General features: G+C 42.9%; 1 protein-coding gene across 1 annotated transcript in view; it reads right to left on the reverse strand.

Moving 5' to 3' along the window:
• The window catches only part of CLNK (cytokine dependent hematopoietic cell linker), a 145,199-nt gene that overhangs the window by 63,549 nt on the left and 55,240 nt on the right, over positions 1-26,410 (reverse strand). The window contains exons 9-12 of the mRNA XM_077280156.1: positions 17,766-17,846; positions 17,070-17,173; positions 4,737-4,850; positions 1,746-1,856 (exon numbers count right to left, since the gene is read on the reverse strand). Of these exons, the coding sequence (XP_077136271.1) occupies positions 1,746-1,856; positions 4,737-4,850; positions 17,070-17,173; positions 17,766-17,846 (410 nt within the window). The remainder of the gene's footprint in view (positions 1-1,745; positions 1,857-4,736; positions 4,851-17,069; positions 17,174-17,765; positions 17,847-26,410) is intronic.

Below are 26,410 nucleotides of genomic sequence, written 5' to 3' on the forward strand. Positions count from 1 at the left end.
ATGGGAACAAAAGTCTATGTCTCACAGGTGTATGATTGAACATATACATCAGAATCGCAGCAACAATGCCCATTATCCAATACTATATGCAGTGAGCTCAAGAATCTCAGGAAATAGTCTACAACAGGTCTGCTAAGCTCATATCCTTTTAGCCAGGAGACCAAGTGTTAGTTCTGGTGCTTACAGCTGAAAGTAAGGTTTTGGCAAAATGACAAGGTCCATATGAATTCAGAGAGAAAAAAATCGATGTACAAGATTAGGTTTATCAACCATGGAAAGTATAGCCTCTCCAAATATATCATATCAATTTAATCAAACGCTGGAACAACCACAAGGTTCTCTGCTGTAAATTAGTCTTGAGCGTTGCCTAGCCATGTTTTACCACCAGTTTATATTTCAGAAATCTTGTCTGCGGTTCAAACTCAAAAGGCAAGAGAGTTTGATAACAAAAGAGAGATCTTTCCTGAAGAGGAAGGTGAAGGGAATCTCTTAAAATGTGATATTGTGACTGAACCTGGCCAAAAGGTTAAATTAAGGCCATATCATGTACCATAGACACGCTATTTTAGAGGAAATGTAAAAAATGATATTTCTAGGGGTAATAGAAAAGTCACAAAGTGGTTGATTTCATCCAAATGTCCTCATTCCAAAACCAGACAGCAGTCCAAGGTTTTGTGATGATTTCAGGAAGTTAAATGAAATGTCTAAATGTTATGCTTGACCGATTCCCAGGATTGATTGAAAGATTGGGGCTTGCCAGGTATAAATCCACGCTTGATCTCACTACAGGCTTTTGGCAGATCTTCTAACTGCAGAGGTTAAGAAAAAAAATTTGTTTTTCCACTACAGATGTCCATTTGTTGCATATGTTGTTTTTTCTTTTGTCACACTTTGTGCCCCAGTCTCCTTCCAAACGCTGATGGACCTAATTCTACATCCCCACAAAGAATATGCAGCTACATATGTAGATAATGCCGTCATTACCTAGATATACATGCATATACCGTGATTCCCGGTGTGCTATAGGGCAACATGTCAAACCAGTCTTGGAGTTGAATTTTTATCTGTTCAGGTAAGAGCATGGAGTGCTGTGGAAAATTGACAGTGGTAAAAGAAATACTCTGTTACTCTGCAACTCTATTGAACATAACTGTTATGCCATTTGTACAGAAACTAAAATACAATCCAGATCTCAGTAACAACCCATTCAATCCACACAGGAAAAGAGACCAAACCACAGATGTCCATAAATAAAGTTATATGTAATAATTAGAAATGACACAGGGAAAAATATTGAACACATTAAGAAAGTGAGGTGAAAAAAAGCCACGGAAAGTCATGACACCAGCTGAAGTCTATCACTACTTAATAAACAATACTGGCCCTTAGCGAAAATAATATCAGCAGGTTCCACCGATGGCCTATAAAATGGTGTCTGATTACTAAGGTGCCACACAAGAAACATATCATGATGGGTAAAACCAGTGAGGTGTCTGAAGACATTTGCAACATTATTGTTGCAAAACATACTGATGGCATTGGTGACAGAAGAATTTCTAAAGTACTGAAGCTTCCAGTGAGCACTGTTGGGGCCATAATCCAGAAATGGAATGAACATAGTTTCACAATAAAGTGGCCAGCGGTGGCCTTAAAATTGTCCTTTTGCATTCTGCCCAAAGTAATAAAGTGACACTTAATAGACATATGAAGGGTGATCAGGTGAGTTACTGTCTTATAACACTTGCCTTTTCAGTAGCTGGGACTTTGGCAATGATGAGTGGATGTGGCCACTGTTGGATCTGCTTAATACCTCTGTGCATGGTCAGTCTTTCTGAGGACCGATCTGCTTCTGTTACCTACCAAGAAAAAATATGTAAGTTAGTTTGTATATTTTGTTATATACATTATATTTATTAGTAGAATTACCCAGATTACTGTTTTTTGTGTGGTTAAAAAAATGGTTTGCTATTAATATGATGGTGACATATCTGTTCTGTTTGTTTCATATCAGTGAGGTTGTTATTCACAGAAATTTGCTCTCTTTACGGGCGTTCTGAAAAGTTTTCTATTAATATTTGCTTTTGTATTTTATTATTTTGCATTATGTGGGGAATGGTAGGTCCTAGAGAGCTTGAACTCAGTTGCTTTTGTATTCTGTTTTGTTTTTTGTAAATGCCAATGAAAATCAAAGTTTGCAGGGTGCAGAAACCAGGTCTAAAACTCTCAGATGCACCTGATTTAACAATGCTGTAAAATTGGGGCAGATTGGTCCAGTCGTTTGACGTTAAAATTGTATTTCTGCTTTATGGCCTCAAGAAAAATAAGTCTTGGTTAACTGAAACTCAGTTCAGTGGAATTGATTAAAACATAGATAACTATAATGGCAGAGTATTGATACTGTAGATGTATTATAAAACCCTTCAAATATTTGTTGCCTTTTAGCTGTATTAGTTCACAGAAGTAATCAGTAACTTCATCTAAGGCCTCCTTCATACATCCTGATATTACCTGTACTGGAAAAAACAGTACCTGTGCTATCGGTGTCCATGTGTATAATCTGTGTGGCATACTGTATGTGGGGCATCTGTGTGCTGTCCATCTGCTGCATCAGGGTGACACGTACCAGTGGCTGGGAAGAGCAGTACAGTTAGCACTGCTCCCAGGCGTTGGGTGCTGAATGCAGCTCTCATCATTGTTGCCTGGTCTTCCTGTGATCAATGAGACCAGACGACATTGATGAGACTTGTAGTCAGCACCGCTGTCTGTGTATCACGGGTATAAAATAACTAATTAGATTTAAAAAATGGCGTGGGATCCCCAGTAGTTTTCATAACCAGCTGAGGGAAAGCTGATAGCTGGGGCTGATGTTAATATTTTGGGAAGGGGCCAATAGTAATGAAGCTTTCTAGACTATTAATATAAGCTCACAGCTTTTTTCTTAGCCTATACTGATTATTATAGGGGGGACCCCCCAAAAATGACATGGGGACTCCCTTATATTTACTAACCAGTAAAGGCTAAACAGTCAGCTAGGAGCTGAAATTAATAGCCTAGGAAGGGGCCATGGATATTGGCCTCCTCCCAGACTAAGAACATCAGCCCTCGGTTGACCTAGTAATGGCACATCCATTAGATGTTTCTGTGGAAACACACTGACACGTGCGCAGACCCGTGCATTTGAATGGGTCTAAAAGTCTCCAGTACATGTGTCACCGTACATACTGGAAACACTGACATGTGAAGGGGGCCTAAGACCAAGTTCACATATCTAGTAATCAAAAAAGAAAATAACAGATTGTTGTCAAATTAAAGAGAAACTGTCAGCAGGAATTTGCTATGTAAACACAGACAGGGCCAAATTACAAAACTGTAAAACAGGTTTATTCACTGCAGGTATCATTTTAATCAGTATTACAGCACTAAGGCTACTTTCACAGCAGCGTCGTACGACGCACGTCGCAATGCGATGTGGCGACGTACCGACGCAAACTGTGAAAGAAAAACACAACGGGGGCAGCGGATGCAGTTTTACAACGCATCTGCTGCCCCATTGTGATGTCCGGGGAGGCGGGGGCGGAGATTCGGCTGCACATGCGCAGTCGGAAATGGCGTACATGACGCACCAAAAAACGTTACATGTAACTTTTTTTGTGCCGACAGTCCGACGCAACACGACGCATCCGTCGCACAACAGTTGTGACGTGTGGCAATCCATTGCAATGCGTCGCTAATGCAAGTCTATGGAGAAAAAAACGCATCCTGCAAAATTGCTTGCAGGATGCGTTTTTTTTCCAAAACGACGCATTGCGACGTGCGTCGTACAACGCTAGTGTGAAAGCAGCCTAATATGGCTCTGTCTGTAGTTACTGTATCATAGCAAAATCCTGCTGACAGGTTCTCTTTAAAGAAAAATGGATGGCTATTTAACGCATTTTCCATAGACCTCAGTGTTCAAAAAATGGATCCAGTTGAAAAGTTTTTTCTTATCCGGACCTAAAAATTATGTCTGCACAACTTTTGTCAATAGATTGATGCTGAGTCCGTGACTGATGATTACTGGACATATGAGCATAGTCTTTGAGGGTGAATGAAATTGGTTGTTTAGATTTAAAGGAATCGTCTTGTGATAAGTGATTGACCATGGGGGAGTGATCACTGGGACCCCCACACAGCTGAGTAGAACAGGGCACTTTTATTCCTGTTAGAATGGGGCAGCAGTGCACATTCTCAACCGCTCCACCATTCATTCTCTATGGGCATGTGCGTAGCTTTTTCCAGCGGTCCCATAGAAGATGAGTGTAGTGGTTGTCTGGCATGCAGATTGATCAGGCTGTTGATAGCTACTTTTCAATGGACATCCCCTAACCTAAGCCTTAGGCCGGTGTCACACTTGCAACTGCAATGCAAAAAACTTGTGTAAGTCTCTCGCCTTAATACCCGACACTGCCGCCGGTGGTTCGGACTGGAGCGTTCAGCTGCATAGAAATACATGCAGCCGCACACTCCGGTCCCGAGTGCCGGCGGCAGGGCTGGGTATTGAGGCGAGAGACTCATGTGAGTTTCTCGCATTGCAGTTGCAAGTGGGACACCGGCCATATACTTCAGATTTGTTGCTGTGTAAATGCATAAGCCCACCACCAAGAAGTCAGTGCATCGATAAATGTTTCCCTGTATAACAAATTTAGAATGAAACTCTGACAATATAATGCTGCTTTCCTTCATATAATTATAATCACCCCGGTTGGAGCTGTGCTTGTCTGATGGCTGTATGTTAGGCGGCTGTCTCCACTGATATCGTCACATGGACTTCTTAAATCAATTCTTCTATTTTCAGTGATTTCATTTATTTTCTGCAAATACATACGGCTTCACATATAATACAAAATAGGAAGAGAAGAGATGACAAACACGACCGATCAGTGATACATAGAGTCAACCATAGGCCAGGGTCACACAACAGTAAAAAAAAATTGTTCAGTTTCATCCAGAAATTTTTTTTCTCACTTGTCATCCTTATACAATCTGTTTTTTACAGCAACAGCCATTAATCATTGTAATTTATGGTGTGGAGCAGGAATATAGGAAATGTAAAGTATAGGATAAGTGTAAAGTAAGACATAATGTAGTGACTATAGGGTAAGATAGACTTTGGTAAGCATTCTAGGTGTAATCTGGTTAATGCATGTAAATGTAATACATAGTGTTTATAAGGTAGAACTTCCCAGCTACATACTGTAGGGACAGACATAGTTAAAGCTTGGGACTAGCCCATAGTGGGAAGGGAAAGCCCCAGTAAAAAGGGACTGCTTCTTGATAGTTAATAAGATAGAGAAGTACAGTTAATGAGGTCAAGTTCAAGTGAGCAAGCATCTATCATTCGGGGCAGTGGGAAGCCTTACTGTTATCCCTTAGCGGACATTCCTGCAAAGTCAGGAGCTCAATGCTTGATACGAGTACTACAAAAGAGTGCCTTATCCTCTGGTGTACAGAGGAAGATGGACATGGAACCGTGTAACGGATCCAGGGTGCACTGCCAGACTGGACGGGAAATCCCTGGGGCTGACAGGAACAGTAAATATAAGGATAGTCCAGGAGGCATGGATAGTAATGCTGAAGATGTACTGTACTAAGGAAACAAGAACTAAGAAGTGTTGTGCCCGATGTTGTGTGTTACACTGTGATGAACTTCAACTGTCCAGTAAAATGTTGCTTGTTGCAGCAAACTGCGTGTCCCTTGAGTTATTTGTGGCAGCTTCTGGAGATGGAGGCCTGGAGGAAGCAGAGGCTTGAGGCCTACAAGTGAGTGTGATGCACCCCCACACCTGCACATTGGGGCTCGAACATGATTTTCCTGTAGAGTGCCAGGGCATTATAGAGCAGCAGCTCATCCACGGCTACCAACCTCGGCCACTTTACATAACATTGGTCCGAGTGCGATCCATTAAAAAATGGACCAAAAATACGGTTGCATTCACGAGACCTAAGGACTCGTACACACATCAGTGATATTCTTGCACGAGAAGATCAGGCCGCGCTTCATTAGAGTTTCAGTAAATTTTCATCAGTTCATCCGAGTTTCATCAGAGATTGGTCAGAGTTTAATTAGTTTGGGGCCACGTTCACATGTTCAGTATTTGGTCAGTATTTCACATCAGTATTAGTGTTGAGCATTCCGATACCGCAAGTATCGGGTATCAGCCGATATTTGCTGTATCGGAATTCCGATACCGAGATCCGATACTTTTGTGGTATCGGGTATCGGTATCGAAACAACATTAATGTGTAAAAGAAAGAATTAAAATAAAAAATATTGCTATACTCACCTCTCCGACGCAGCCTGGACCTCACCGAGGGAACCGGCAGCGTTGTTTGCTTAAAATGCGCGCTTTTCCTTCCTTCCGTGACGTCACGGCTTCTGATTGGTCGCGTGCCGCCCATGTGGCCGCGACGCGACCAATCACAGCAAGCCGTGACGTAATTTCAGGTCCTTCTAGGCATTCAGTATTTTAAAATTACGTTCCGGCTTTGTGATTGGTCGCGTCGCGGTCACATGGGCGACGCGACCAATCACAAGCCGTGACGTCACGGGAGGCAGGAGACGCGCGCATTTTAAAATGCGCGCGTGTCCAGCCTCCCGTGACGTCACGGCTTGTGATTGGTCGCGTCGCCCATGTGACCGCGACGCGACCAATCACAAGCCAGAACGTAATTTTAAAATCCTGAAGGACCTGAAATTACGTCACGGCTTGCTGTGATTGGTTGCGTCGCGGCCACATGGGCGACGCGACCAATCACAAGCCGTGACGTCACGGGAGGCTGGACACGCGCGCATTTTAAAATGCGCGCGTCTCCTGCCTCCCGTGACGTCACGGCTTGTGATTGGTCGCGTCGCCCATGTGACCGCGACGCGACCAATCACAAAGCCGGAACGTAATTTTAAAATACTGAATGCCTAGAAGGACCTGAAAATTACGTCACGGCTTGCTGTGATTGGTCGCGTCGCGGCCACATGGGCGGCACGCGACCAATCAGAAGCCGTGACGTCACGGAAGGAAGGAAAAGCGCGCATTTTAAGCAAACAACGCTGCCGGTTCCCTCGGTGAGGTGAGTATAGCAATATTTTTTATTTTAATTCTTTATTTTACACATTAATATGGTTCCCAGGGCCTGAAGGAGAGTTTCCTCTCCTTCAGACCCTGGGAACCATCAGGGATACCGTCCGATACTTGAGTCCCATTGACTTGTATTGGTATCGGGTATCGGTATCGGATTGGATCCGCTACTTTGCCGGTATCGGCCGATACTTTCCGATACCGATACTTTCAAGTATCGGACGGTATCGCTCAACACTAATCAGTATTTTTAAGCCAAAACCAGGAGTGGGTGATAAATCCAGAAGTGGTGACGTGTTTCTATTATGCTTTTCCTCTGATTGTTCCACACCTGGTTTTGGCTTACAAATACAGATGTGAAATACTGACCAAATACCCAACATGTGAATGTGACCTTCTCTTATTTATCAGTCAGTGAAAGATGGACATACATAGCATTCAAATGCTGTCCAATTTTTTTCACGAACCCATAGACTTCCATTGCTGAGTTTGATTCAACACTCAGATCAATATAGGGCATGTCTCTGTAATTTTGCATGAACCACTTAGTCCGCAAGGACATTTTGAACAGTTGGATAGACTACCTTATGACTACCAAGTGAAAAACGTAGATAAGACCTGTATGCAAAAACTAATGTGTAAATTAGCCCTAAGTGGTTTGTACCATTTTGAGCGCTGTCTGTTTTCAGGGTGGAAGACTTTTTCTAAAAATTTTTAACTCAGAGAAAATCTGATGAAATTCTGATCAAAGAATTTCACCAGAAAAAATTGATCACACCCTGACCAAAAACATTGAAGAATTTTGGACTGATTTTTCTCATATTTAAAAAATCACCCCATACAGCCACCCCATACAGTACAGTTCCCAATTATAACACCATACAAGATGGTAGCCAATTAATAGTACTATACATTTACCAAATAATACTATCATACGGTTACTTAAATAATATTATTAATAATATTATTATTTATTATTATAATGCCAGGGCCGGGGTCCAGTGTGTGACTGGGGAACGCAGGGCAGCCCAGAGAACATCATTCTTGGGGCTCACCATCCATTTACTGTAGAAATAAGAAATATTAAATTCTGCAACAAAAAGGAGTACAGCGCTGTGTACATAAAGATAAAGCGCGTGAAACTAAATATCACAGATTTCATTCATTTTACTTAACACTATAGACTACATTGGATTTGATGGACTACATTGGACCAACAAGTGATCAACTTGGTTAATAAAATGATCTAAGGGGATGGTGTAGGGTAGTAGGTGTATTTGTATTTTAATAAAGTATTTTTGCTTTTTTGTAACACTTTATTGCAGTATTAATAATGGAGGTATCTGACAAACACCTTTAAATTATTCTCGCAGGGCTGAGTGTTAGCCAGCGTTGTTTTGTTGTTTCCAACCCCCCAGTATGAATTCACTGCCTAATGCATCATGTGAACTTAGAAAGCGTCGCTTACCCCCAGAAACAGACCATGCAATGTGATAGTTTGCGCTGACGACGGTTACAAGCCATTATTTTGAGATTATAAAGTAACCAGCATCTAAGGACCTTGCAATCCCAAGAGGATCAGTTTGTTGGTACTGGTTTTTCATTGACTAGTTATGAAAATGTGTGGACCTACATAGAAACATGAGTAAATAAATAAATTAACCACACAAAACGCAAAGAGATCTGCACTGCTGCCGCACCTACGACACAATGTCCAACTTCCAATACCAAAACGCTGAAGGCATAAGTACCTGGATTCTCGGGTGCCCACCCGGAAAGAAACAGCACTAATAGTCCATGAACAAGAAAAAAATGCGTGGCACTCACCGGTCTGTAAAATCCAAAGTTTATTGCAAATCTTTAAAACATATTCGGCAGGGAAGTGGAAAGCGGTGTGTGAGGACGACGGCAGTTTCGCGCGTCTGTGCTTCTATGGGACTCGTAGAAGCGCAGACACTCGAAACGGCCATCATCCTCACACTGCACTCTCCACTTCCCTGCCAGATATGCTTTAAAGATTGGCAGTAAACTTTGGATTTTACAGACCGGTGAGTGCCACCCATTTTTTCTTGTTCTTTAAATAAATAAATTAGGTTGTTTCGCATGTCAACGTATTATTCTTTGTTAGCTTGAAAATATAACCAGGTAAAAATTACCTGCTTCTTTTCAAGTGTCATAGAAATAAATAGCCCCTGTATCATGGAATGCAGACCCCTAAATTCTGCACAAATGAACAGTTAGGCTACTTTCACACATCTGTCTTTATAAAGATGTTGCAATGCGTCGTTCTGTGCAAAAAACGCATCCTGCAAAGTTGCCCGCATAAGTTTGCACATACACTTGCATTACTGACGCATCCCGACGTATGGACACACTTTCCATACATCGTGCACTGGATGCGTCGGTAATTGGCGGACCGTCGTCACAAAAAAAGTTCAATGTAACTTTTTTGTGCGACGGGTCTGCCATTTTCGACCGCGCATGCGTTGCCGAAACTCTGCCCCCTCCTCCCCGGAACTCACAATGGGCAGCGGATGCATTGTAAAACTGCATCCGCTGCCCACGTTGTGCTAAATTTAGCAGAACGTCCGTCGGTACGTCGGGCCGACGGTTTACGATGGCCCCGTACCGACGGAAGTGTGAAAGTAGCCTTAGAGAACAAAAATAATGTGGACTCCTCTCATTCTACATAAACAACTAAGGAAAAAATGATAGCAGCAAACTGATACTGATCAGGATGGGAAGGTCCATGGATATTGGTCCCTTCACACCCCTAAAACACCAGCCAACAGTGATGACAGTGGTAGCCTGTCACATTGAATGGTCCAATTCTGAGGGCAACTAGGTTCTATTCAATCCTCCTGTGTTTGCAAAGTTAAAGATGTTATCCAGAATGTTTTGTTTACTATAGGCCTAAAAACTAACAGGCAGGTAGTTACTAATTAACTGCCCGTTTTACCTGGTGCTGACTCGCCTGACAGCTCCTATTAGTTATTCAGCTGCTCTACATCAACAGAGCAGCTGTTTCTCTTCCACTCTGGTCTGTCAATGGGGCATGACTGCCAATGATGTGCTGAATGACAACTGACTGATTGCAGTTAGGGATCAGAGAAGCTGGCTGTCAATCAGCATGATGTTGGCAGTCATGTCCCGTCAATAGAACAGAGCGGAAGAGAAAGAACTGCTGTGATGAAGTGACATCAGTGGAAGTCGGAGAATCACCAGCAGGAGCAGTGAGTGACCACTCTGTGCCATCAGAGATCGGCACCGGACACAACCGGCAGGTAGTTAGCAACGACTTGGCCTGTTAGCTTTTAGGCACATTCCAAAAATACAAATATATTAGTAATGCTGTAATAAAGTGTTAAAATGTATTAAACACATAGATCCCATGCCGGTCCAACGTAGTCCATCAAATCCAATGTCAACCAAACCTGCAAAAAGTAAAAGCACTAGAAAAACATGACATTAAGATCAAAGAAATTTCTTATATTGCAGCACTGAAAGGTTCGGAGCGCAGCGTGCAATCATCAATGTATGTGCTGGAAGCGAATTCCACTCCTCAAAACAAAAGCAAGTATTATAGGATCATTAACAAATATCTTTCCAAAGTATAATAGTACATATCTGAAAAGGACAACAGACCAAAAAAACCTATGTACAGCACAAAGGTGCCATCTCATGGAATTGGCCCACAATCCCCTACGTACCCCAAAATGCTGCAGAGCCACCGGTATAATAATAAAATACTAGGGCAGTATACAGGTAAGTACAATGGCAATAATTAGTCCTGTACTGGGATTTTGATCTGCGGCTCAGACCAAAAATTGAAATTTGTAATTATCTTTTGGTGCAGACATAGGGTGGTACAAAAGGACACAGAGATGTGAACAGCCCCATAGAATATAATGGATACCTGTTCTATCTGTGAGGAATATGGATAGAATCCATATGTGAAAATGAATGTCTGAATGAGACCTTAAGTAGAGGACCACAGAAACCCCTCATATATCACTGTTAGTGACGAGCGAGTAGCATTGTTGCTCGGGTCTGCCCGAGCACGCTCCGGTGATCTCCGAGTATTTTGTAGTGCTCGGAGATTTAGTTTTCATCGCCTCAGCTGCATGATTTACGACTTCTGGACAGCCTGAAAACATGTGGGAATTCCCTAACAAACAGGCATTCCTCACATGTATTCAGCCTGTCTAGCAGCCGTAAATCATGCAGCTGCGGTGACGAATACTAAATCTCCAAGCACTACAAAATACTCGGAGACCACCCGAGCAACGAGTACACTCGCTCATCACTAATCATTGTCAATGTTTTCTCTGGGGTAGTGTGTCTACTGAAAGTTTAGCCTTAAACAATGGATATGGACATGGTGATAGTTTGCGCGATTTTTCCATCAGGTAAATAATAACCAGCTGTGATTCTCACCCAGTATACCTTGGTCTCATGGTGAACTGCATATGTAAGCAACGTTTACAAGCAGATACAGCACAAGCTCTAGATTTCCATCACATAGAGCGTTTCAAGTAAAATTTCAGTGCAATGTGGAAATTCCCCTTTGCGTCAATTCCTTGTAATGATTTTCACTGTAAATTTAATCCTTTGCATTGCACAAGGTAAAATGCGCAGGAAAATCTGCATGTAATAAATGCAGTTATTGGCAACACGGATCAAAGTAAGATACACTCCCTGACAACTATGTCGCTTATCCATGCTAAGTAAATAAAAGCTTATAACCTGACATTAAATTCATCCATTGGTTGTATAAATTATTCTTTTGAAAGCTGAAACCCTCCGAAATGTGGTTTAGGTTAAGAAAATAAATGGGCAACAATGCAGAAATATCGATCAGTTAATTGACACAGAATGGTCAGATTTTGGCAAGACAAAAGTTTTGTCGCCCACAGAAAATAATGTGATATTCAAACAAATAATTAACATAAAATACAAATATATGTTGCATAACATTGGTGAATGAAGTTGTGGTGCTATTAGAATTATATTTAATATTTTGTGTGACTTCCATGAGCTTGAAGGACTGCATCCATGCGATTCAACAATGATTCATACAATTTATTAATGAAGTCATCAGGAATAGCAAAGAATGCAGTATAACATGCCTCCCAGAGTTCATCTAGATTCTTTGGTTTTGTCTTCCAAGCTTCCTTTTTCATTATACCCCTAACATGCCCAGTGATGTTCATGCCTGGTGACTGGGCTGGCCAGTCCTTGAGCACCTTGATCTTTTTTGCTTGGATGAACTTTGTTGTAGAGATGGATGTATGAGATGGAGCACCATCCTGCTGCAAAATTTGACCCCTTTTATGATTTGGAATATAAGAGGTAACTAATACGTCTTGATATTTTAGGCTATTGATATTGCCTTCCACCTTGCAAATGTTTTGCACACCCCCATACTGAATGTAACCCCAGACCATGATCTTTCCACCACCAAATGTAACTGTTTTCTGGGTGTATTTTGGATCCATACGGGCTCCAGTAGGTCTCCTGCAGTATTTGCGGTGGCTGTGGTGTAATTCTACAGAAGATTCATCAGAGAAATGCACATTCTGCCACTTTTCCAGTGTCCATCTGATTAGCAGGCTGTGAGACTTTGCAAATGCCACACGGTTTTTATTTGCCTTTTGTTTAGTGCTGGCTTCTGGGCACTGATTCGACCATGGAGGCCATTTCGAGACAGAATCCAACAAACTCTTCTTGTTGACACAGGGACTTGAGGTGACCAGGCCTGTTGGAGCTCTGTTGGAGTGGAAGAGGGGCTTGCTTTGTATTTTCTAACCAACAAACGTTCATCCTGAGCAGTTGTCTTGCGGGGTCTGCGGGACCTGGGCTTGTCAAACACATTTCCAGTCTCTTCAAATCTTTTTTTAATTCTTTGTACTTGATGCTGAGACACATTAAAGGTGCCAGCCACCTCTGCAGTGGATCTGGTTTTCAGCCTCTTGATAATCCAGGTTTTGGTCGCAGGGTGGATTTTTGGCATGTCGTCAGAGCTCAAGTTGCAGTTCAAGTAAAGGTCTGGTTTGCTGGGTTTCTTTTTATAGACACACACTAATTAACCAATCATTTACTGAGCACAGGTGAGGATGTAAACTATTGGGTGCATTATATGACCAGGTTATCTGACCATTCTGTGTCCATTAACTGATCAATATTTCTGCATTGATGCCAATTTATTTTCTTAACCTAAACCACATTACGGAGGGTTTCAGCTTTCAAAAGAATAATTTATACAACCAACGGATGAATTTAACGTCAGGTTATAAGCTTTTATTTACATAACATAGATAAGTGACATAACTTCTGTCAGGGAGTGTATGTACAGTTTTTTTCTGAAAAAGACAGGTGAAAAAGCATATTCACTTTAATGGATCAAAGATCGATCTGCAAAAATGACGTCTAGCACACTTACCAAAAAATCTGATGTGTGAAAGACCCCTTACTGACAGAGATGGGGGACGGGATTGGGCCCTTAACCAGTTATGGCTTTATTAAGATAGAAAGAGAACTTTCTTTAACTCGTCACCATTATAGACTGTTTATGAAAAGTTCTCTTTCTAAATCACCTATAAGGTTATAACTGATTGAGGGCCCATATCTTGACCCACATGGCTGTCAGTAAGTGTGAGTGTGTACATGTGTATATGGAGTATGAATGTTTATACTCATGTACAATGCATGTATAACTGTCAGGGTGAGTGGGGGGCCCTCATTCAGTAAAGGATGATATCGGTGTTGTGGGAGGTGGGACCCCAGCCACCTATAACTGATTGAAGGCTCCATTCCTACCCATATCGCCCTTTATTGATTGAGGGCCCCGTCATACTGACCATTATAAAAACTTATTCTCATGTATAATATTTTTGTAAGTTTATAGCCTCAATCCACTGATGATACCAGTCAATCTGGTGAAACATGATGGGGAGGCTTAGGGTTATGTTTTAATATCAACAGTCAGTCATGATAATGGTGAATAATCAATGAAAGGATAGTGAGTGTAGGTAGCGGCCACACCTAAAACTATCCTCAAACCATAATAAGAGGAATGTTTAAGGGACACTGAATAGAGTTATGACTTAAGTGAATAGATAGTATATCTGTGTCTAAGGACATACACTGACTAATGTGGATTTTAAATTTATTTTCCTTTCGTAGTATTATTAAAAGTTATATTTTATGGTCTTTACTCAGGAATTATTTGCCTAAGGCAAATTGTTAATCTATATATATATAATTGTCTAAGGTCCACTTCCGTCTGTTTGTCTGTCTGTTTGTCTGTCACGGAAATCCCGCGTCGCTGATTGGTCGCGGCTGGCTGGGCACGACCAATCAGCGACAGGCACAGTCCAGCCACGAATTGTCTCCTCCCTACTCCCCTCCAGTCAGTGCCCCCTCCATACTCCCCTCCAGTCAGCGCCCACATAGTGTTTTAGCTGTCCGTTAAACGGACTGCGTTACCCCACGGCATAACGCGGTGTAACGCAGTCCGTTAACGCTGCCATTAACCCTGTAAGTGTGACCAACTTTTTACTATTGATGCTGCCTATGCAGCATCAATAGTAAAAACATAATTTTAAAAATAATAAAAAAAAACAAAACATTATGTTCTCACCTTCCGGCGTCCCCAGCAGTCTTTACCGCTCCTCGCGACGCTCCGATCCCAAGAATGCCTTGCGGCAATGACCCCAGATGATGTAGCGGTCTCGCGAGACTGCTACATCATCATGGGTTATTGCCGCAAGGCATTACTGGGAATGGAGCATCGCTAAAGGCCTGGGCTGGATCCCGGGGGCCGCCGGAAGGTGAGTAATTAACTATTTTTTATTATAATTCTTTTTTTAACAGGGATATGGTGCCCACATTGCTATATACAGTACTACGTGGGCTGTGTTATATACTACGTGGGCTGTGTTATATGCTACGTGGGCTGTGCTATATACTGCGTGGGCTGTGTTATATACTGCGTGGGCTGTGTTATATACTACGTGGCTGTGCAATATACTACGTGGCTGTGCTATATACTATGTGGCTGTGTTATATACTACGTGGGCTGTGTTATATACTGCATGGGCTGTGCTATACAGTATATTGCGTGAGCTGTGCTATATACTACATGGGCTGTGCTATATACTACGTGGGCTGTGCTATATACTATGTGGGCTGTTTTATATACTATGTGGCTGTGCTATATACTACGTGGCTGTGCAATATACTACATGGCTGTGCAATAAACTACATGGGCTGTGCTATATACTACGTGGCTGTGCTATATACTACGTAGCTGTGCTATATACTACGTGGCTGTGCTATACACTACGTGGCTGTGCAATATACTATGTGGCTTTGCTATATACTACGTGGCTGTGCTATATACTACTTGGCTGTGTTATATACTACGTGGGCTGTGTTATATACTGCATGGGCTGTGCTATATATTGTGTGGGCTGTGTTATATACTATGTGGGCTGTGCTATATACTATGTGGGCTGTGCTATATACTATGTGGCTGTGCAATATACTACATGGCTGTGCAATATACTACGTGGGCTGTGCTATATACTACGTGGCTTTGCTATATACAGTACTACGTGTGCTGTGTTATATACTACGTGGCTGTGCAATATACTACTTGGCTGTGCTATATACTACGTGGCTGTGCTATATACTATGCGGCTGTTCTATATACTACGTGGCTGTGCTATATACTACGTAGCTGTGCTATATACTACGTGGCTGTGCTATATACTACATGGCTGTGCTGTATACAGCGTGGGCTGTGTTATATGCTACGTGGGCTGTGAGACTCTTTTGCCCGGGGCCCTCAAAAACCTTGTGTGGGCCCTGGCTTCACTGATTGGTCGCGCCAGGCCACGAACAATCAGCGACAGACACAGTCCGGCCACAAATTGATGCGGGATTTGAACCACGCTTCTCTAATTGGTCGCGCCTGGCTGGCCGAATCCTGTGTATTCATTGCATTATTCTGAAATCTGCATAAATAAACTACATACATATTCTAGAATACCCGATGCGTTAGAATCGGGCCACCATCTAGTACACAATAAGCACATACCCAATAAATATACACAGACAAAATCTGCAGACCCCCTCCCTCTCTCTTACAACATGGAAGATAGAAGTTTGGAGGTGTTAAGGTGGCAGAGGGAGTTTTATTAAGGTAGTACTGCAGAACTCAATGTAGATGCCAGTGCAACCATTAATGATGCTTCAAACTTCAGCCAAAGTGTCTCTGCTCCAAACATACAGAAGCAAAAGGTTGGGCCCATTGGAGGCTCCTCCAATGCTCTGCTGGGACAGTCTGACACTGCTGGGGTCACATGGCTGTTGATTCTGTCATGCGAAAGAATTGGTCCAATTATGCAAAATTCACTTGGATCAAACTCAGTTTGACTCGAGTGCCACCTTAGTGTGATTCAATTCTCTCACATGAGAGAATCATATCACAGGTGTGGAGAAGATGGAGAGCTTAATTTTTCCATCTTCTCCATTGTCTGAGTCTGTGGATTTCTGAATGCATTCGGAAGACATCCAAGTGCAGTCCAATGTTTCACATGTACCCATAGACTTGTATGGGCGCGCGTGATCCGATTTGAAGACCAACTCACAGTATGCGAAGATTGGCGCAAAAAATCTCTGCTCTGCATTGCCCCATAGTATAAAATTGTGCTAAACATCAGATAGCACTCGACAGTGTTTTAGGAATGTGTGAGCGAGTCTTTATACTGCAAAAATAATGCATTGTGCCCAAGTAGCAATACCACAATAAAGTGCTGAAATAATACCAAGACATAGTGAGCGACAACATAGTGCTAAACAAATAGAGTTGTTGGCATCCCCCGATAGTGTAACAGCATAAGTGGCACCTCCTAAGGCTGGCCCTGTAAGAACAGAATTGTTATGGCTTACCTCCGACCTCGGTGTGATGGGCATTGCATTTGGCTGATCAGAAAGACTGGACTCACTTTTAACCCTACTACTTTTGCAGATTTTTTTAACAGTCGATGTACTTCCTAGAAACATATATGTAAAGTCATTGGTTTCTATTATAGACGTATTGAACATTTTTGAACAGCAATTACCTTTGTGGGGCCGTTGGACAGTTTATATACTTGTTTTATTTTACCCTGTTCAACCTTCTTAAAGGGGGGGGGGATATGCTGGAATATCACATTGGTGGATTTTGTAAATTCAGACCATAAGTGATTTTAAGAAAGGCTCCAAAGGTTTCTAGAAAGAGCCTAGACCATTTTTTGGCCATGCTCAGATTATGGCACAACCTTAGTAATAAAACCCATTGATTTAAATAGCAATATAATCCAGTAATGACATTTTCTTAGCTGAATAGGTGTAATACACTAAATTTGGGAAATTGGTAGAAGTCAGAGTCATATACACTGAACAAAAACTAACAAAAGCATAAGCTGTTTTAACCCTCCTTGAGCAGTGCTAATTCATCTATAGTATATACTGTATGGTTTCCAGGGATATTTGGTCCTTTACATTGTGTTGTCAGCCAGTATAATATTAATCAAATTCTCTAATAATGACATCGTATTTCCAATTTGTTCAAATAAGTTTGTAATCCTTTTAAAAAAATCTTACGTGTACAAATGCTTTGCTTTACGTCACCATTAACTTGACAAACATGTTTTTGTGGTTTTAAACTTCGGTTCACAGCTGGACCTAAAATAAAACAAAAAAGACTGTTCTAAAAATAATAGTCTGAATATTATTAATCTGTCATATCTGCATCTTTCTCTATAATAATAACAACTTATAAAAAGCAAAACAAAAATGTTTTTATTATTATTATAATTAGAAATGTATTGCATTTTCTTGAGCTTTCTATTTTAACATGCAGAATTTTAAATGTATTTCATTATGCTAGATTCACTAATTCTCATTAGATGTGCCAATTCTGGCGCTTTGCCCAGCTCCTCCCACTTGCCATGATAGATTGGCAGTTGTGTTAATATTTTGGGGTTCATGTCAGCTTTTTAATGTCAGCTGACATCAAGCCCACAGGTTATTGATGGTGAGTGGTCGGTTATACACCTCTATTGCTAACCCTGTAGTGAAAGGTAATAAAGACACACACAGATAAAAGTCCTTTAATTAAGCAAACAGCTACCAGCTGTTTCTCATTCATTAACATAAAATTAAAAAAATCAAAGTAATCATCAACTGTCCAACAATAAGCCATATTGCTGATGTACCATGATGAGCAATGAGATGCTGCAGAGCAATGAGATGCTGCAGAGCTGGTGCTCGTTGTGGGACATCAGCATTATGGATTATAGGTGACGGTTGTTAACGGACATAAAACAGCTTACATCAACCCCAAAACCATTACTCCACTTTCCAATGCACCAGGACAAGTGGGAAGAGCTGAGGCTAAATGACAGAATTTGCCCTAGTGTATATCTATTCCTAACCCCTTTCCAGCCTATTAATATCAGCGTGAAGCTGTCTGTTTAGCCTTTACTGGGTTTTAAATATATTGGGGGGTTGATCCTCCCATTTTAATAGCCAGTAAAGGCTACACAGACAGCTGTAAACTGATATTAATAGGCTGGGAACCTTTATGGGTATTGGCCCCTTCCCAGAATAATAACACTAGCCCCCAGCTATCTGCTTTCCCTCAGCTGATTAGTAAAAATAAGAGGGATCCCATGCCATTTTTTTCCTTTATTTATTAGGTAAATACATGTACAGTAAGTTACAGATGCACTGCATTAGTTATCTTACTCCCACTGACATATTTCTTACTATACACTTGCGCTGACTAGTGAATACTCTCATCACCCTATGCCTGCTCTCGCTGCTATCAACAACAGCAGGCATATGCTGATGAGAGCAGTAATCATCAGCCGATGCCGGTCACAGCCGGTCACAACTGCTGGCTCACACAATGTCATCTGTGACAGCGTGGGAACCGCAGCAATGTGACCAGTAAGGTCAGTAAGGTTACCGGTGATCAAAGCCGATGTTTCCCACGCTGTCACACAAATGACAACATGGGGATCAATGGATGTTTAGGCCCCTCATTTGATTGAGCTTCTGGTTCGGGATTGAGTTCTGGTATCGTTCTGGCACCCGAAACAAAGTTTTTTTATAAACTTCGGCTGAACCCTTCAGACCCGAACATCCACAGGTCCACCCATCCCTAATAGTGATATGCATAATTTGAAAAAAAGTCACTGAAAGTTTTTGAAAAATGTTAAAAATAAGTTAAAAATAAAAAGTTGGTTTAAACAAACAGTGTCATTTTCTGGTAATGCGCTCACTTTAAGTGTTCCTTTAAAACAAACCTGTCAGCAGGATTTTGCTCAGTAGACTACAGGCACTGTCAGGTTGGCGTTGTTATGCTGATTAAAATGATACTTTGATGAAATCCATCTTGTTGTTGGTGTTTAATCTGTATTTGTAGGTTTTCAGTTAATGAGATTCTGGTGCTTTGGGGAGGTATGTGGGCGGGGCTGTGGGCGGGGCTTTATGTGGTGCTCTGCTTATATATGCATCTGTATTGGCTTATGACAGGGCACTGATACTTCTGCGACCTGCCTCCTATTTTACATAATGCATAGAATATTGTGGGATTAGAAAACAATTTTTTACATTCAGCAAAATGTCGCAGGTAGCGGCACCTGCGAAGCAGCATGTATCGCAAAATAAATATAATATTGTTGGGGAAAAAATATTTCACTTCATCCAAATGGCACTGGTGGCGGCATATGTGCAGTAGCATCTATCGCATTCTCATACATGCTACTGCGCAAGCGCCGCCAGCGCCATTTTGACTAAGTTATTTTTTTTTACCCAACAATATTCTATGCATTTTGCGATACATGCTACTGTGCAGGCGCAACTGCTGGAGCCATTTTGCTGAATGTAATTTTTTTTCCTTACCACACAATATTATATGCATTATGTAAAATATGGGGCAGGTTGCTGAAGGAACAGTGACCTGTCATAAGCCCATATAGATGCATATATAAGCAGAGCAGCACATAAAGCCCCTCCAACAGCCCCACCCACAGACCGCCCCAGAGCACAAGAATCTCATTAACTGAAAACTAGAAATGAAGATTAAACAACAACCACAAGCCGGATTTCATCATCCAGGTATCATTTTAATCAGCATGACGGCGCCGACCTGAAAAGGTCTGTAGGTTACTGAGCACAATCTTCCTGACTAGTTCGCTATAAAGGCATTTTTTCCCAATATTGTAAGTTATTCCATTTTTAATGTTAGCATACTAATGACTAGTGATCTGATTCCTTGCACCTACACAGACTCAGATTCACGGACTGTGGTGGATAACTTACAATCTTTAAGATAACTTTGAAATGTTTAGTTAACATTAATTCTTCTGCTACTTCAGAGTTTTCTATAACAATTATTTTGCTTTCTTAAAGGGAACCTGTCACCCCCAAAATCGAAGGTGAGCTAAGCCCACCAGCATCAGGGGCTTATCTACAGCATTCTGTAATGCCGTAGATAAGCCCCCAATGTATCCTGAAAGATGAGAAAAAGAGGTTAGATTATACTCACCCAGGGGCGGTCCCGGTACGATGGGCGTCGCGGTCCAGTTTGGGGCCTCCCATCTTCTTACAATGATGTCCTCTTCTTGTCTTCACGCTGCGGCTCTGGCACAGGCGTACTTTGTCTGCCCTGTTGACGACAGAGCAAAGTACTGCAGTGCGCAGGCGCCGGGCCTCTCTGACTGGAGCTGCAGCGTGACTACAAGAAGAGGACGTCATCATAAGAAGATGGGAGGACCCAGACCGGACCGCGACGCCTATCAGACTGGACCGCAGCGGGACCGCCCCTGGGTGAGTATAATCTATCCTCTTTTTCTCATCTTCCAGCATACATCGGGGGCTTATCTACAGCATTCCAGAATGCTGTAGATAAGCCCCTGATGCTAGTGGGCTTAGCTCACCTTTGATTTTGGGGGTGACAGGTTCCCTTTAATCACCAATGCCGTTATTGACCAATTCTCCACCTGGCTTCTTCACTTTCTTTCTGCTGACATCCCCACCATCATAATTGGTGGCTTTAATATCCCTACTGACACCCGCCAGCCAGCAGCCTCCAAGCTCCTGGCCCTTACTTCATCCTTTGGACTTACACAGTGGTCCTCCACAGCCACCTATGCAGACGGACATACACTAGACCTCATCTTCACCCGCCTCTGTTTCTTATCTAATCTCACAACCTCTCCCTTCCCTCTATCTAACCACCATCTACTCACCTTCTCATCCTTGTTCTCCTCACCTGCCCCCTATGTCCAGCCACTATGACATCCTCACAGAAACCTTGCACACCTAGACTCAGGCTCTCTTCTACCCCTGTCCTCCATATCTTCACTCCACGACACGGACAGCGCCGCTGCTTTCTATAACTCCACCCTCACATCAGCCATAGACTCAGTCGCCCCTCTCATGCATGACAAAGTGCGACAAATCAATAGACACCCTGTTGTGAATTCTGCTCTTGGGTTCCCTCCGGTGGTTGTTGGTGGTAATGCAGTTGTCCCTGGCTTGCAATCCTGGGCAGGTGTCCCTGCTGATTGCAGTGCTGACTGGGGTATTTAAGGTTGCTGGATTCATTAGTCCTTGCCAGTTGTCCATTGTTCTTGGAAGTTTTGGATCTCAGTCTGGTTCCTCCTGCCCTGCTACCAAATCAGCAAAGATAAGTGTCTGTTTTTTGTTTCTGCTGCACACATGCAGTGTGCTTTACAGATCACTGCTATTCATTGTTTTTTCTTGTCCAGCTTAGACTGTCAGGATTTTTCCAGTCAAGTTGGATTCTCAGGAGATGCAGATATACGTTCCATGTCTTTAGTTAGATTGTGGAATTTTTGTATTATCTGCTGTGGATATTTTCAGAGTTTTAATACTGACTGCTTAGCATTCTGTACTATCCTTTCCTATTTAGCTAGAGTGGCCTCTTTTGCTAAACCCTGTTTTCTGCCTGCGTGTGTCTTTCCTCTTATACTCACAGTCAATATTTGTGGGGGGCTGCCTATCCTTTTGGGTTCTGCTCTGAGGCAAGATAGGATTCCCATTTCCATCTATAGGGGTATTTAGTCCTCCGGCTGTGTCGAGGTGTCTAGGATTGTTAGGTACACCCCACGGCTACTTCTAGTTGCGGTGTCAGTTTAGGGTTTGCGGTCAGTATAGGTTCCACCTTCTCCTGAGAAAGTCTCATGCGGCTCCAAGGTCACCGGATCATAACAGTACAACTGGCCTGAATGAGTTAAATGCATCTCAGAAGAAGGGAAGAAAGGTGTTGAGCCATTTTTTTTTCTGTAGCCTGCTTTGTCTTTTCTTCCCTCTTTTTCTCTGGGTGGCTGAGGAGTCTGGTGCTAGCATGGATATTCAGGGATTAGCTTCTCGTGTAGACCAGCTTGCTGCTAGGGTACAGGGTATTTCTGATTATATTGTTCAGACTCCGGTTTTGGAGCCTAAGATTCCTATTCCTGATTTGTTTTTTGGTGACAGGTCCAAATTTTTGAGTTTTAAAAACAACTGTAAACTGTTTTTTGCTCTGAGAACTCGATCCTCTGGTGATTCCATTCAGCAGGTTAAAATTGTCATCTCCCTGCTGCGTGGTGATCCTCAGGATTGGGCATTTTCCCTGAAATCTGGGAATCCGGCCTTGCTTAATGTAGACACCTTTTTTCAGGCTTTAGGATTATTATATGATGAACCAAACTCTGTGGATCAAGCAGAGAAGACCTTGTTGGCCCTGTCTCAGGGTCAAGAAGCGGCAGAATTGTATTGTCAGAAATTTAGAAAATGGTCTGTGTTGACTAAATGGAATGATGATGCTTTGGCGGCAATTTTCAGAAAGGGTCTTTCTGAATCCGTTAAAGATGTTATGGTGGGGTTTCCCACGCCTTCCGGTCTGAGTGATTCTATGTCTCTGGCCATTCAGATTGATCGGCGTTTGCGAGAGCGCAGAACTGTGCGCGCTGTGGCGTTGTCCTCAGAGCAGATGCCTGAGCCAATGCAATATGATAGGATTCTGTCTAGAACGGAACAACAAGGATTCAGACGTCAGAATAGGTTGTGTTTTTATTGTGGCGATGCTTCTCATGTCATTTCAGTTTGCCCTAAGCGTACAAAGAGGATCGCTAGTTCATTTACCATCAGTACTGTACAACCTAAATTTCTGTTATCTGTGTCCTTGATCTGCTCATTGTCATCATTTTCTGTCATGGCGTTTGTGGATTCAGGCGCCGCCTTGAACTTAATGGACTTTGAGTTTGCCAGGCATTGTGGTTTTCCCTTGCAGTCTTTGCAGAACCCTATTCCTTTAAGGGCATTGATGCTACACCTTTGGCTAAAAATAAACCCCAGTTTTGGACACAGGTGACCATGTGCATGGCGCCAGCCCATCAGGAAGAGTGTCGATTTCTGGTGTTGCATAATTTGCATGATGCTATCGTGCTGGGTTTTCCGTGGTTACAGGTACATAATCCTGTGTTGGATTGGAAGTCTATGTCTGTGACTAGTTGGGGTTGTCAGGGGGTTCACAATGACGTTCCTTTGATGTCAATCTCCTCTTCTTCCTCTTCTGAAATTCCAGAGTTTTTGTCTGATTTTCAGGATGTATTCGATGAGCCCAAGTCCAGTTCCCTTCCACCGCATAGGGACTGTGATTGTGCTATTGACTTGATTCCAGGCTGTAAGTTTCCTAAGGGCCGAATTTTCAAACTGTCTGTGCCTGAACATACCGCTATGCGGAGTTATGTTAAGGAGTCTTTGGAGAAAGGGCATATTCGGCCATCTTCTTCACCGTTGGGAGCGGGATTTTTTTTTGTTGCTAAGAAGGATGGCTCCTTGAGACCCTGTATTGATTATCGCCTCTTGAATAAGATCACGGTCAAGTTTCAATACCCTTTACCTCTGCTTTCCGATTTGTTAGCTAGGATTAAGGGGGCTAGTTGGTTTACTAAAATTGACCTTCGGAGGGCATATAATCTTGTTCGTATTAAGCAGGGTGATGAATGGAAAACTGCGTTTAATACCCCCGAAGGCCATTTTGAATACCTTGTGATGCCATTCGGGCTGTCATGATTCCCCAATGGCATGGGAACATCAGAAACACAAAATAACAGACTAGCCCTCGGGTGATGGAAACTCAAGCTGACCGTGACCTAAATCTACCACACAACTAACAGTAGCCAGGAAGCATTCCTACGGCTGCCTAGATGCCACGCGCCAGCCGGAGAACTAACTACGCCTGGAAGAGGAAGGAACAGACCTGGCTTACCTCTAGTGAAATTCCCCAAAGATGATAGTAGCCCCCACATATATTAACGGTGAGTTCAGAGGAAAAGACATACACAGTATGGAGGTAGATTTAGCAAAGCGAGGTCCACTTACTAGATAGAGGAAGGATACAAAAGAGGACTTCACGGTCAGCTGAAAAACCCTTTCAAAAACCCATCCTGAAATTACTTTAAGACTCCTGTGTCAACTCATGACACAGGAGTGGCAATTTCAGTCCACAAGAGCTTCCAGTAACAGGAAATGACAAACTGTAAACTGGACAAAAAATACAAAACAAAAAGGACAAGAGTCCACTTAGCTGATCAGCAGACTGGTAGCAGGAACATGCAACTGAAAGACTCAGGTTACAATGATGACCGGCAAGGAAGTGACTGGAGAGCAAGGCTAAATAGGGAACTCCCCAAACTGATGGAAGCAGGTGAGCTGAGGCAGAAAAGAACACACAAGTCTCCAGTACCACCAGCCACCACTAGGGGAGCCCAAAAAGCAGATCACAACAGTACCCCCCCCTTAAGGAGGGGGCACCGAACCCTCACAAGAACCGCCAGGGCGACCTGGATGAGCCCTATGAAAGGCACGAACCAAATCCGAGGCATGAACATCAGAGGCAGTTACCCAAGAATTATCTTCCTGACCATAGCCCTTCCATTTAACCAAATACTGGAGTCTCCGCCTGGAAATACGGGAGTCCAAGATCTTCTCTATAACGTACTCCAATTCACCCTCAACCAGCACAGGAGCAGGAGGCTCAGCAGAAGGAACCACCGGCACCTCGTATCTCCGCAATAACGACCGATGGAACACATTATGGATAGCGAAAGATGCCGGGAGGTCCAAACGAAAGGAAACAGGGTTAATAATCTCCAAAATCCTATAGGGACCGATGAACCGAGGCTTACATTTAGGAGAAGAAACCCTCATTGGGACAAAACGGGAAGACAACCACACCAAGTCCCCAACACGAAGGCGAGGACCAACCCGACGCTGGCGGTTAGCAAACCGCTGAGTCCTCTCCTGGGACAAATTCAAATTGTCCACCACTTGTTCCCAAATCCGATACAACCGATCCACCACAGCATCTACTCCAGGACAATCCGAAGACTCCGCCTGACCAGAAGAAAAACGGGGATGAAACCCCGAATTGCAAAAGAAAGGGGAAACCAAAGTGGCCGAACTAGCCCGATTATTAAGAGCAAACTCCGCCAACGGCAAAAAGGCAACCCAATCATCCTGATCCGCAGACAGACACAAAACACCTCAAATACGTCTCCAAAGTCTGATTAGTTCGCTCCGTCTGGCCATTAGTCTGAGGATGGAAGGCAGACGAAAAAGACAAATCAATGCCCAACCTGGCACAGAATGCCCGCCAAAATCTAGAAACGAACTGGGTACCCCTATCAGAAACGATATTTTCAGGAATACCATGCAAGCGAACCACATTTTGAAAAAACAAAGGAACCAACTCAGACGAGGAAGGCAACTTCGGCAATGGCACCAAATGAACCATCTTAGAAAAACGGTCACACACCACCCAGATAACAGACATCCTCTGAGAGACAGGAAGATCAGAAATAAAGTCCATCGAGATGTGCGTCCAAGGCCTCTTCGGAATAGGCAAGGGCAACAACAACCCGCTAGCCCTAGAACAACAAGGCTTGGCCCGAGCACACACATCACAAGACTGCACAAAAACGCGCACATCTCGAGACAGAGATGGCCACCAGAAGGATCTAGCCACCAAATCCCTGGTACCAAAAATTCCAGGATGACCCGCCAGCGTAGAAGAATGAACCTCCGAGATGACTCTACTGGTCCAATCATCAGGAACAAACAGTCTACCAGGTGGACAGCGATCAGGTCTATCCGCCTGAAACTCTTGCAAAGCACGTCGCAGATCTGGGGAAATAGCGGATAATATCACCCCATCCTTAAGGATACCT

The sequence above is a fragment of the Ranitomeya variabilis genome, chromosome 1 (assembly GCF_051348905.1).
Source record: "Ranitomeya variabilis isolate aRanVar5 chromosome 1, aRanVar5.hap1, whole genome shotgun sequence".
Lineage (NCBI taxonomy): Eukaryota > Metazoa > Chordata > Amphibia > Anura > Dendrobatidae > Ranitomeya > Ranitomeya variabilis.